Source organism: Ruditapes philippinarum, unplaced genomic scaffold (assembly GCF_026571515.1).
Source record: "Ruditapes philippinarum isolate M1 unplaced genomic scaffold, ASM2657151v2 ctg1507_1_1_1_1, whole genome shotgun sequence".
Taxonomy (NCBI): domain Eukaryota; kingdom Metazoa; phylum Mollusca; class Bivalvia; order Venerida; family Veneridae; genus Ruditapes; species Ruditapes philippinarum.
Window position 1 is genome coordinate 181,514 of NW_026859479.1, and position 14,467 is coordinate 195,980.

At 33.5% G+C, this 14,467-nt stretch overlaps 2 protein-coding genes across 2 annotated transcripts in view; both read left to right on the forward strand.

Annotated features, from left to right (window-relative positions):
* Positions 1-253, forward strand: part of LOC132756655 (von Willebrand factor A domain-containing protein 5A-like) — a 27,408-nt gene extending 27,155 nt beyond the window's left edge. Inside the window, exon 17 of the mRNA XM_060747787.1 lies at positions 200-253. Coding sequence (XP_060603770.1) covers positions 200-253 — 54 coding nt within the window. The remainder of the gene's footprint in view (positions 1-199) is intronic.
* On the forward strand, positions 189-13,324 carry LOC132756654 (von Willebrand factor A domain-containing protein 5A-like). Its single transcript, XM_060747786.1, has 5 exons — positions 189-244; positions 796-871; positions 7,212-7,256; positions 9,151-9,272; positions 11,586-13,324. Exons 3-5 carry the CDS (start codon positions 7,250-7,252, stop codon positions 11,763-11,765), a joined length of 309 nt encoding a protein of 102 aa, XP_060603769.1. The 5' UTR covers positions 189-244; positions 796-871; positions 7,212-7,249; the 3' UTR covers positions 11,766-13,324.
* The last annotated feature ends 1,143 nt before the right edge of the window (positions 13,325-14,467 follow it).

Below are 14,467 nucleotides of genomic sequence, written 5' to 3' on the forward strand. Positions count from 1 at the left end.
TAATAATTTTTTTATAAGGAATATTGTAATTCTGTATGTAAGAATAAAGTGCTTTTCAATGACCTTTTGATTTTGATTATTCAGACATTCAGCAAAAATTACATATCTTTGATAATTTCCTTATGGGATAAACTCTAACATAAACTATGGTATATATTAAAATTGCCTTACTAAAATTGATAAATGATTTTGTTTTTAGGAGGAGGAGGAGGAAAAATCAGCAGAAAAACTTAAAGTACTGAAGGTATTATAATAGTAATATAAGATAAAACATCAGTTTTGATTATTTAGATATTTGAATAATAAATTGTATACACAAATAGTGGTAGATCTACTCACACAAAGGGTGAGTTATGGTAATTTATTTATAAAGAATAATTATTGTTATTCAGTATGTATGAATACAGATTTTTTCTATGACCTTTGGTTTTGATTATTCAGACATTCATAAAATATTACATATCTTTGATAATTTCCTTATGGGATATACTCTAACATAAACTATGGTATATATTAAAATTGCCTTACTAAAATTGATAAATGAGCCGTGTCATGACAAAACCAACATAATGGGTTTGCGACCAGCATGGATCCAGACCAGCCTGCGCATCTACACAGTCTGATCAGGATCCATGCTGTTTGCTTACAAACTCTATAACAAGAAAAGAAACTGATAGCAAACAGCATGGATCCTGATCAGATGGCGCGGATGCGCAGGTTGGTCTGGATCCATGCTTGTCGTAAACCCATTATGTTGGTTTTGTCATGACGCGGCTCAAATGATTTTGATTTTAGAAGAAGAGACCAGCAGATAAAAAACAAAACTTTTTTGCTGAAAAATTTTCCCTGTCTAATCAGTCTTCCTTGGCTGGTAAGTGTTCAAGTTTTTAGCTTGATTTAGTTTTTAGAATTAAAATTGGCTGCATCCCAGGGGGTCATTAATTTTCCTTATATATACATGGTGTAAACTTAAAAATCTTCTTTTAAAAAAACCCAAAGAGCTACAGGTTTGATATTAAGTATGAAAAATCTTCTTATTGGTGTCTACCAAGTTCGTTCAAATTGAAGCCCTTGGTTTCAAAATTGGCCCGCCCTATGGGGTCATTTATTTTTCTTATCTGTTACTGTACACATTTGTTGTTTTCCCTAAGCAATAGCAATTGGTTATGTTTTTACACAGAAGTATGCACTATTTCAGATACAAATATGAACTTTGTGATATCAGTTTTAGATTTAGATTTTATCTCTAAATAGTACTAATATATGTTCCTTGTCATGGAGAATTTCATATTTCAAGTCAGCAATTGCAGGGCCATCATGGCCCTCTTGTTTCTTCCAGCTAGCTTTTCTGAAAGAAAATGCTGGTTATGGTCTCGGCCTGATGAATTTTCATATTCTCTGTTCTATAGTAAATCGGTCAAATTTGAGACTAATTCTGGATCACTGTTCTTGATGAATTATATACTGTCTTCAACTTTAAACATCAACAGTATCTAAGTCAAATGAGGCCCAAAATACTAGTAAAACAGGTTAGCCATCTACTTTTTTTTCAGAAATCCGCATTCTGTTGTAACACTGTTTAAATTCACCACTTTAATGTTACTCCTGATTGCTGGTGGGTAGTACATCTTTAATCCTTCCGCCAACAAATGAGTTCCTGAAGAATACACAAAAAACAACTTTTAAATTCATCATATAACACACAAAAAACTACACACATGCAATAAATACACTTTAATTCTGAGCAATCTAACTAGAAATGACTTAAATTGGGCCACTTCAAAATTTTAAAGATCTACATTCTAGATTACAACGGGTTGGGGCTAATTCCGTACCTGGTTGATACCTTATAAGATTGTTGAATGTGTTGGCAGGCAGGTTCAAAAATTATTTCTTTGTGTAACTTACCCTTAATTTCTCAAGGAATTTCAACTATACCATTGCATAACTATTTTCACCAAGAGACTTTGGGTATTTTATAACATTTTTTTTATGCCCCAGCCATAAAATGGCTGGGCCGTTCCATCCTTCAGTCATTCCATAAATCCATCATCATTATCTTAGTAACGGTTGCACACATTCAACTGAAATTTGACATATGGATATGTCAAAGGAATGTGCAGGTCAAGTTCCAATTTGGATATGGTTCGATGATTTTTGGCAGAGTTATGCCCCTTTCATTTTGAAAATAATATGAAATTTTCTCTTTCCGTTCAATATATCCCCAACTGCATTACACATTCAATTCGAATTTGACATATGGATATGGCAAAGGAATGGGCAGGTCAAGTTCAAATTTGGTCATGGTTCAATGATTTTTGGCACAGTTATGGCCCTTTCACTTTGAAAATAATATGAACTTTTTAGTTTCCTTTCATTATCTCCCCAAAAGTATACACATTCAACTCAAATTTGACATATAGTACAATTCTTAGCAATAAGCAGTTCAAATTCGAATTTTGTCATGGTTCGATGATTTTCGGCAGAGTAATGCCCCTTTAAGTTTGTAAAAAAGGAAATTTTCATTTTCCGTTCATTATCTCCCCAACAATTGTACATATTCAACTCAAATTTGACATATGGATATGTCAGAGGTATTTGCAGGTCAAGTTTGAATTTGGTTTTTGTTTGATGATTTTTGGCAGAGTTATGCCCCTTTCACTTTGAAAATAATATAAACTTTCCAGTTTCAATACATTATCTTTCCAACAGTATTATACATTCAACTAAAATTTGACATATGGATACGTCAAAGGAATGCGCAGGTCATGATCAAATTTGGTCATGGTTTAATGATTTTTTGCAGAGTTATGCCCCTTTCACTTAGTAATATGATATTTTCAGTTTACGTTCATTATCTCCCCAACGGTATTACACATTCAACTCAAATTTATCAAATTGATACATCTTAAAATTTTGAAAATAAGTTCGAATTTGGATATGGTTTGATGATTTTTGGCAGAGTTATGCCCCTTTCACTTTGAAAATAATATGAAATTTTCAGTTTCCATTCATTAACTCCCCAACAGTTGTGCATATTCAACTCAAATTTAAATATGTATATGTCATAATAATACACTGGTTAAGTTCGAATTTGGTCATGGTTTGATGATAGCTGACAAAGTTATCTCTTTTGAACTTTGAAAAAAATCAGAAATTTTTAGTTTCAGTTCATTATCTCCCCAATGGTTGTACACTATCAACTTAAATTTGACATATAGTTACATCTTAGGAATAAGCAGTTCAAGTTTGAATTTGGTCATGGTTCAATGATTTTGGACAAAGTTATCTCTCTTGAATGTTGGAAAAATTTTGAATTTTCAGTTTCAGCACTCATACTTTTGTGGAAATGTATGTTGTCATTACCTTTGTTACAAATATGAAATATGCAATTTACAAAAGGTTAACGCTGATTAGTTTCAGTGCCTTGAACTTTGTATAAAAAAAGGTTTGTGTTTGCATTGAATAATTTTAAGTGCTTTCAACTTAAAATGAAAAAAAATAGTTTATGCAAAAAATTTGTAACTAAATATTATTACATCTAAAACTTTGGCTGCATGCCGGGGCATCCTTGGCATGACGACACATGTTTAGTTTTTGTTGTGCCCCCACGTTAGTGGCGGGCATTTAGATTTGCCCTTGTCCGTCCGTCCGTCTGTCCGTCCTTCCGTCCGTCCGTCCGTTCACTTTTGTGTCGCACGTAACTCAAAAAGTATTTGACCTAGAGTCATGAAACTTTACAGGAATGTTGATCAGCATGTGTAGTTGTGCACCTGGGTATTTTCGTCTGGATATTTTTAGTATTTTCAGAGTTATTGCCCTTGACTTAGTAAAATTTTGCAATTTTCAACTTGTGTCGCATGTAACTCAAAAAGTATTTGACCTAGAGTCATGAAACTTTACAGGAATGTTGATCAGCATGTGTTATTGTGCACCTGGGTATTTTCGTCTGGATATTTTTAGTATTTTCAGAGTTATTGCCCTTGACTTAGTAAAATTTTGCAATTTTCAACTTGTTTCGCATGTAACTCAAAAAGTATTTGACCTAGAGTCATGAAACTTTACAGGAATGTTGATCAGCATGTGTAGTTGTGCACCTGGGTATTTTTGTGTGGATATTTTTAGTATTTTCAGAGTTATTGCCCTTGACTTAGTAAAATTTTGCAATTTTCAACTTGTGTCGCACGTAACTCAAAACGTATTTTACCTAGAGTCATGAAACTTTACAGGAATGTTGATCAGCATGTGTTATTGTGCACCTGGGTATTTTTGTCTGGATATTTTTTGTATTTTTAGAGTTATTGCCCTTTACTAAGTAAAATTTTGCAATTTTCAACATATGCCGCATGTAACTCAAAAAGTATTTGATCTAGAGTCATGAAACTTTACAGGAATATTGATCAGCATGTGCAGTTGTGCACCAGGTATTTTCGTCTGGATTTATTTAGTATTTTTAGTGCTATTGCCCTTCACTTAGAAAATTTTTGCAATTTGCAACTTGTGTCGCAAGTTACTCAAAAAGGATTTGACATATTCATTAAACCTTACGGGCAGATTGCTCAGCATATTTAGATTTGCACCTGGGGTTTCGCTTGTGGATTTATCCAGTATTTGTAGAGTTTTTTCCCTTGACTTAGTAAAAAGATTGACAGAACAGTGGCGCGGTGGGGGCACCCGTGTCCTATGGACACATTTCTAGTTTCTTTTTACTTTATCCTTTTATGCAGAGTTATGGCCATTTTTTGACAAATGAAATGAATAAATACTCCTGTGCTCTACTTCTCTGAAGGGATTTCAACCATTTTCCACAAAAGTATTGTCACAAAGTGCCCTAGTACATATAAACTGGGTTTGGTGATTTTATTTTATTTCATTTGGAGGAATCATGGCCCTTTATGTTTTTCCACCAGATCTTCCAATACTTCTTAATTATGAAGTAAATTTGATGAAAGTCTACAGGAATGATAGTTTTCTATGAAAATTAATCAAATGGTACTAGTCTGCTGAACAAGATGGTTGTCAGAGCTATGAATAAAGAAATAGTGTTATATGTCATTTTATCCTCAAATGTGTAATCATTGATTTTGATAAAACTCTACAGAAATGATCATTGGGGTGTTCCTTTACCAAAGTTGCTAAAATTGTACAGGTGTGCGTAATAAAATGGCTGCCAGAGCTAAATATAGGAAAAACCTTCATACCTTAACTATGGGGTAGATTTTGATAAAACTTTAAATAAATGTTGGTTTGATATTCACCTATAAAAGTGCTTAAATGGTTATGGTCTGCTGATCAAGATTGCTGCCAGAGCTAAAAATAAAAACTTTCAAATAAATGGTCAATCTTGTTCTTTTGAAGCATCTACTAAGGTGAGCGGTTAAGGGTCATAATGGCTCTCTTATTTTTTATGTGTGTAGGTTGGGGGATGTCACATATGTTATATTTAGAGAAATAATCTTATTTGTACATTTTCTTTTTCACTTCTTAAGGATTTGTAACCATTTTCTTTTACAGAACTATGTATCCATGTAGCCTTGTGCATATTGATCATCTTTTTGCAAAATTATGGCCCCTGTGTTTTTATCATCTGTAAGTTATGTAGGAATACACTTATGTGCACAAGATGTCAGATATTTCTCAACAGATGAACCAATTTTCCTTGGCAGACAACCTGGTTTTTTTTAGCTCACCATAACCCGAAGGTTCAGGGTGAGCTATTAGTATCAAAAGGGGATGCTCCGGTGCCTGTCGATCGTCGTCAAGCGTCAACAATCGTCTTCTTTTCTAAAACTGATGGGCAGATTCACTTTAAATTTGGTCTGTAGTATCCTTGTGACAGTCATACTTAAATTAAATTTTGCTCATGCCATTTCATTTCACATCTTTTATGGGTCTCTAGACCTAAAAAAAAGAGAAAACCTTTAAACATCTTCCTCTACAGAACTAATTGATGGATGATCACCAAAATTTGTTTGTAGCATTCTTAGGTAGTCTTTTATCAAGTTTGCTCATATTAATTTGATTGGCCCCTTTTAGGGGTCTCTAGGGCTAAAAATAGAAAAACCTTTAAACATCTTCTCCTACAGAACTAATTGATGGATGATCACCAAACTTTGTCTGTAGCATTCTTGGGTAGTGTTTTATCAAGTTTGCTCATATTAATTTGATTGGCCCCTTTTAGGGGCGACTAAAGCTAAATATAGAAATACCGTTAAATGTCTGTTTCTAGAGAACTAATTGATGGATGATCACCAAACTTTGTCTGTACCATTCTTAGGTAGTGTTTTATCAAATTTGCTCATATTTATTTAATTAGCTCCTTTAAGGGGCCTCTAGAGCTAAAAATAGAAAAACCATGTAAATATCTTCTTCTACTGAACTGACATATGGACTGGAAATTTGGACTAGTCCATATGTCAAAAAACAAGAAAGTAGGTCAAGCTCTATCAAAAATATCAAAATATCACCCCCTAGTACAAATTTCAAGTCTGTATGTCAAAAAATAAGAAAGTAGGTCAAGTGATAGGTCAGATAATATCTCTATTCAATTCGGCATCAGAAATTACACCCCTGGTCCAAATTTAAAGTCTGTTTGTCTAAGAACAAGAAAGTAGGTCAACTGGTGTCTGGTGTCAATAATATCAAAAGTAGGTCAGTTGATATCAAAATTCAATACGGCATCAGAAATAACATTCCTGGTCCAAATTTCAACTGTGTACATCAAAAAACAAGAAAGTAGGTCAAATGGTTTCAAAATTATCAGTAACAGCTCAACTGATACCAAATTTTAATGATGCACATGAAACAGATTTCAGGTTCAATGGTGTGTCCAAAAATTGAGTGAAATGTGCTTTCTCAAAGTTTGACAAGTTTGAATCCAATTCAACAAAAAATGAAAAAATTACAACAATTTTTAACATAATTTAATAATAAAAAGTTGAGAAAAAAGTAAGGATATAATGTTAAACACACATCAAGGTGCTTTTATAAATTGAGGTAAACTTCAGAACTTTTGTCTCTCACTACTTTTGGTTGTTACACTGTCATAAGCAAAGCATCTATCAAGCTCTTGTATTGAATTATGTGCCATCTTATACCTGAAACAGTGCATATAGGGGCATTTAAGGTTGTTTTTCCATCAAATTTATTAGTGATATAAAAACATTGAAACATGTTCAATAAATTAAAATTATTTCGACTTTTTTTTACAGCATGTGTATCAGATAACTCTGGTGGGGCTGTTCTTGTAATGGATGGTATGTTTTTATAGTGTTTACATTTTTGAGGTTCACAAAAAAAATTTCTGTGTTTAAAAGTGATGAAAGTTTATTCATGTTCTTGATAACTAGTTATGAAGTTTTGAGTCATTGTGTTGTAGCTTAGTTATTAGAAGAAAAGTGGCAATAATACCATGGCATTGGAATAGCATTTGCTGACGGGGGCTCCATTGAGGTCAAAAGCCTAAAAACATAAAATATGAAAATTTTTACATGGACCAAGTGAAGCACTTACCATGCTAATATCTGCAAAGGATACTCAGAATTAAATTGAAAATCAATTGTAAGTGCCATTCTTAGCCTGATTTGAGTACTTTGGGGTCATTTTGCACAATGAAAATAATTATTCTGGTAAAACAAGCTGAGGGAATAATTTGAAAATTAGTGTACAAGTCATTGTTTCAGACCTACATCAAATGGTACACAAATCTTGAAAAAAATATTTCCAATCCCATTATGTCAGAAAACTTCAATGGAAACCCTTCAAGGTTTTGAATGCAACTTCATATCTCATGTAGCTAACACGTGTCTTTGGAGTTACTATCCAATATCAATGACCCTAAGTAAAGTAAAACCCAATTGTGGACTGAGGAAATTCTTTATTAGGCATTATGTTATTGCATAAACTGAAAAAGGTCAGTTCTTTTAGCAACTTCCTATTAGAAAATTTAATGCAGATTTACATCTTTCATTGAATACTTAAACCATGAATTATTTTTACAATCAAAGTCAAAACATTTCATGAATATCTTATTCCAGTCTTGTTAGTTTTGTTCACAAATAAAATTGATCACATATAAAATTTTGTCCATGCTCTTGTTTATTTATTCATTGTTGATAACAAATTTAGGGATATGCTTTTGATAATACAATATTTGATCAGCATCCTGACAAAACCAACATAATGGGTTTGCGACCAGCATGGATCCATACCAGCCTGCGCATTCGCGCAGTCTGATCAGGATCTATGCTGTTCGCTATCAGTTTCTCTACTTGTTCCCTGCGGTCTGGTACGCGTTTAACTTTTGAGGCATGGAGGAGCACGTGACCTGTTTTCGGTACATGGAGGAGCATGTGATCTGTAAACCGTACATGATTGGTTAATTGACCTTTTCGAAAACCTAGCTAAATACCGTTTGCCGGTACGTTACGGATTTACCTCCGAATTACACTATTCTGGTTCCCGGCATCTAACAAGTATTATCTTTGCGTAGCGAAAGGGGAAGGAACTCCAGACTACGAATTACACCTCATTAAGAACAAAAAACTAATTACGTGATATTTCTAATTTTCTATAATTATTTACCGTTTAAGGTAGAAAAACTTTAATGATGTGTTTGAAAATTATCAATGTTTCTTTAATTTTTACAAACAATAAATTGTTTATACTGAAAATCTACAAGATTAAAATATACGTAGTGGCATCTAATAAATAGAGATATTTTCTGCGTAAACTTGTGTGTTTACTTTTCTTTTGCTAAAATGGTAGGCCTATTTAATAATTTTCTTAAAATAAATAATTGTTTTATGTTCGACCTTCTCTGGTCTTCAACGGTCACCAGTCACCAAAGACCTTCTTCTATATTGATCGATTATTGTCAACTATATTCATGATGCAAACGTTTATTTATCCCCCCAAACAATGTTGAAAATAGTTACATGAAATATCTTTGTATCATTAAAAATGTTCCCCGCAGGAAACCATTTTACTTGTAATAGAGTTGGTAAGCGAACAGCATGGATCCTGATCAGACTGCGTTGATGCGCAGGCTGGTCTGGATCCATACTGGTCGCAAACCCATTATATTGGTTTTGTCGTGACGCAGCTCAACTTTGTAGGATTATTTTTAAAAAAAATTTACTTGTTCTTCAGATGATCAGATGATGACAGTGTTATCTCTACAGCAGTTTCAAGGACAGTGGATGATATCTGCTGAGCTATTACAACTAGTCGGTATTGTACAAGAGGATGTCGAAAAAATGGACATTTCTAAGGTAGGGTTGAAATTAAAGTATTTGTTGCAACAGTCTCTGTAATTCATTTATTTAAGAAGAAAAAAGTGAACCTTCATGTACTGACCCTTTTGCCAAAACTGGCATTGGTTAACCTTTTTGTGAAGATCCATTTCTCAGAAACTGTGTAAACTATGCACTTCAAACTTTTACATTTTCTTGAAAAAAAAATGTGAACCTTTATCAAAGGACAGATTATCATTCGTTTTTCAAAGTAATGCCCTGTTTTCAACTTAAAATTTCCTGCCCAGGTTAACCTTTTTGGTAAAGGTTTTTGGTAAGTCAAAGCTTTTTGGTAAAGTCCGTTTGTCAAATACTATCAAATGGTTTGTTTTAAACTTGAAATACTTGTTCACTTTTAAAATTGGAATGTATTTTTAAATGGCAGATAACCAGGTAAGTTTTTATGTTTAACAATGTTAGTTTTTGGCTCAACTGTTCACAGCATATAGAGAAGAGCTATTGTACACACAAAGGTGTTCATGTTGGTGTCATAGTCACATTTTGATTAAGGTTTTGCATGGAAGTTGGTATCTCCTAAAATATTTGAAGGGTATGGGTTGAAACTTCACACAATGATTCAAGAACATAAAAGGAGGTCAATAACCAAGGCCTATAATTCTAACATGGCTATTGACAGCATTCTTGCCCTTTTTGAACTTTGAAAACTCTATATTATCCAGGCACTTGTTTAACAATTAAGCACTAAGAATTGTTGAGCATGCTGTCCTATTGAAAGTGCTTGTTTATACTTACAGTGTTTTTCTTTTTGTGCCCCCACTTTAGTGGCGGGCATTTAGATTTTTTACCCTTGTCCGTCCCTCCTTCTGTCCGTTCTCTTTTGTGTCGCACGTAACTCAAAAAGTATTTGACCTAGAGTCATGAAACTTTACAGGGATGTTGATCAGCATGTGTAGTTGTGCACCTGGGTATTTTCGTCTGGATATTTTCAGTATTTTTAGAGTTATTGCCCTTGACTTAGTAAAATTTTGCAATTTTCAACTTGTGTCGCATGTAACTCAAAAAGTATTTGACCTAAAGTCATGAAACTTTACAGGAATGTTGATCAGCATGTGTAGTTGTGCACCTGGGTATTTTCGTCTGGATATTTTTAGTATTTTTAGAGTTATTGCCCTTGACTTAGTAAAATTTTGCAATTTTCAACTTGTGTCGCATGTAACTCAAAAAGTATTTGACCTAGAGTCATGAAACTGTACAGTTGTATTGATCAGCATATGTAGTTGTGCACCTGGGTATTTTCGTCTGGATTTATTTAGCATTTTTAGAGTTATTGCCCTTGACTTAGTAAAATTTTGCAATTTTCAACTTTTGTCGCATGTTACTCAAGAAGTATTTGACATAGAGTCATGAAACTTTACAGGAATATTGATCAGCATGTGTAGTTGTGCACTTGGGTATTTTTGTCTGGATTTATTTAGTATTTTTAGAGTTATTGCCCTTGACTTAGAAAGAAAATTTTTGCAATTTTCAACTTGTGTCGCATGTAACTCAAAAAGGATTTGACATAGAGTCATTAAACCTTATGGGAAGGTTGCTCAGCATATTTAGTTTTGCACCTGGGGTTTCGCTTGTGGATTTATCCAGTATTTGTAGAGTTATTTCCCTTGACTTAGTAAAAACTGTTTCATTATGTTATTATTTGTTCTTGAGTGCTTGAGTTAGAATCAACCAACTTTACAGGAATAATGATCAGCATCACTAAATTACAGGAATAATGATTCACATCACTGTGAAGCTATGCACCTGGGACTTTGCATGTGGATTTTTGTTCACTTTTGTTAGAGTTATTGCCCTTGACTTACAGTAGTATAAATTTGCAATTTTCAACTTGTTCATGCATAGCTCAAAAAGTATTTCACTTGTAGGCCTGAAAGTTTACAAGAATGTTGGTCAGCATGTGTACTTATGCACCTTGGGGTTTGCTTGTGGATTTATTCAGTATTTGTTAAGTTCTTGCCCTTTACTTAGTAAATGATTTTTAGTTTTCAAAAAATATTTGACCTAGAGTCATAAGATTGACAGATCAGTGGCGTGGTGGGGGCACCCGTGTCCTATGGACACATTTCTAGTTCTGAAGTAAAATTCAAAGATATTCACTAAAACTTGGATAATGCCGAAAGAGAATTGATCACTTTTACTGCAAGCATTAATGTACAAATTAGCCTGGTTCAGTACTGGCTTTATTGGCAAATTATCATTGTCACTGCCAGCATTCATACGAGAGCCCATCAATATCCAGTTACCGTTCACATATTTTTGTTGTCTTTTTTTCAGGACCAGAGTATTGTATGTACAGCTATTGTACTAGGATGGCTAATGGAGATGTACCCACACAGACAAGATGAATGGGAGATGATAGAAACTAAAGCATTGTCCTGGATGTCATCTCACAGTCAGACAACACCAGTAGAGGAGGTCATTCAACAAACAACACAAGCTCTGTGGCCTCACTGATCCTATTGTTATATGAACGATTTGAAATAGTAGGAGCCTATCGATTACTTAAATTGCATTTTCTTATTTGAATAAGATGTTATGATATATTGATGATGGACAAAAATTTTCTGGCTGTTTAAGCTGTTGCAAATACTTCTGTATGCTTATTTTAGTAGAGTATTGTGCACATTTCATTGTGTTATAGTAGCTATTGAATATTAAACTGAGTGATTTATGTATAGAATATAAATCCTTCAGCAGATTTATAAATGAAGTGAAGCATTTGTATGGGATGTTCCACTGTAAAAAATTTGTATGGTATTTTCCACTGTGAAGAATTTGTGTGGGATGTGCCATTGTTAAGACTTTGTGTGTTATTGACCACTGTGAGAATTTTTGTGGAATGTTCCACTGTGAGAATTTTTTGTGGTATGTTCCACTGTGTAAAATTTGTATGGTATGTTCCACTGTGTAGAATTTGTGTGGGATGTTCCATTGTGTAGAACTTTTGTGGGATGTTCCATTGTGTTGAAATTGTAATGTGATGTTACACTGTGAATAATTTGTATGGGATGTTCTAATGTAATGAATTTGTGTGGGTTGTTCTATTGTGTAGATTTTTTGTGGGATGTTCCACTGTGAACAAATTTTTTGGAGGACATTCCACTGTGTAGAATTTGTATAGGATGTTCCACTTTGAAGAATTTGTATGGGTTGTTCTTCTATGATTTTTTGTGGTATGTTCTACTATAAAGAATTTGTGTGGGATGTTCAACTGTGAAGAATTTGTGTGGGATGTACCACTGTTAGAATTTTTTGTGGTATGTTCTACTGTGTAGAATTTTAGTGGGATGTTCTACTGTGAATCATTAGTATGGGATGTTCTGTTGTGAAGAGTTTTTGCGGGGATGTTCCACTATATGAAGAATTTGTGTATGGTGAATCACTTATGTATAAACTTTACAGAATCATGCAATTTCAATGGTTAATGATCTTTATTGTCTAGAAATTATATTATAACCAAAATATTACTAGAGGAATATGAGTGCATTTTTATAAGTTTTAATTTAGATACAAATAAAACTGTCTGTGATATGTTTGTATATATATATATATATATATATTTGTGTCGCCTTGAAAAAGGCAACATATAGGGGTTACTTTTGTCGTCGGCGTCATTGTCGGTGTTGGCGTCCCCTTAAGCTTGTCCGGAGCATAAGTCAGTCATTATAAGTCGGATGGACTTCAAACTTGGTATGCATGCTTCTTATAATGACCCAAAGTGCAGTGCACAAGATTTGGTACTCTGAACTTCTTAATTTTTGAGTAATTGCCCTTTGTTAATTTTCATACTTTATTTTTGTCCGGGCCATTTCTCCTAAAGTATAAAAGCTATGGACTTGAAACTTCATAGGATGATAGATCTCATTAAGAAGAAGTGCAGTGCACAAGAACCGGTACTCTGCATTTCTTATTTTTTTAGTTATTGCCCTTTGTTAATTTTCATGCTTTATTTTTGTCCAGGCCAATTCTCCTAAAGTATATCACAGGTGAACGTCGCGTGGCCATGACTTTCACTATACCCTTGTTCCCCCTCTACAACCCAAAACCCTTAAACATCATCCAAACATCATAAGTATTGACAAAAATAAATTTTATGAAAAAAAAAATTTTTATGACTAAAAAATTAGTCATAAATTAGTCATGGCCACAGGACGTTCACCTGTGAAGTATAAAAGATATGGACATGAAACTCATCATAGGATGATAGATCTTATAAGAAGAAGTGCAGTGCATAAGAACTGGTACTCTGAACTTCTTAATTTTTGAGTAATTGCCCTTTGTTAATTTTCATACTTTATTTTTGTCCGTGCCATTTCTCCTAAAGTATAAAAGCTATGGACTTGAAACTTCATAGGATGATAGATCTCATTAAAAGAAGTGCAGTGCACAAGAACCGGTACTCTGCATTTCTTATTTTTTGAGTTATTGCCCTAGGTTAATTTTCATACTTTAATTTTGTCCAGGCCATTTCTCCTAAAGCAGCAAAGCTATCGACATGAAACTTCATAGGACATGTAGGATGATAGACATCAATAAGAAGAAGTGCAGTGCACAAGAACCGGTATTCTGCACTATTTTTTGAGTTATTGCCCTTTGTTAATTTTCATTCTTTATTTCATAGGATGATAGATCTTATTGATAAGAAGTGCAGTGCACAGAAACTGCTGCTCTGCACTTCTTATTTTTTGAGTTATTGCCCTTTGTTAATTTTAAAATTTCATTTTTGTCCTGGCCATTTCTCCTAAACTATATTGTTCACAAGGCAACACATCCGACTGGCGAAGTTCTAGTTATCATTTACAATTGGTTGTGATTAGTATTGTAGCTACTTTAACAATTTTAGGAGCATAACCGATTTGTTAGTTAGATTTTCTAATACTTGTTTATTTAAATAGTATTTTTACATCTCAAATGAAAATCTGAAAAAAGCATTACTATTTTAATCCATACTTGTTTTACATATTTTGATTTTACATACTGTTCTTATAGCTTTTGTAACTTTTTTAACTTTTGATTTTATAGTCATTTTAGCACTAAAAAAAGTCATTTTATACAAATGATTTATAATTATGCTGTTACAACTGGTAATTTTAATTTGCCTGAACACTCAATGCTCAAAAGTGAGTTAATATGATTGCATAATGTCTGTTTTGATC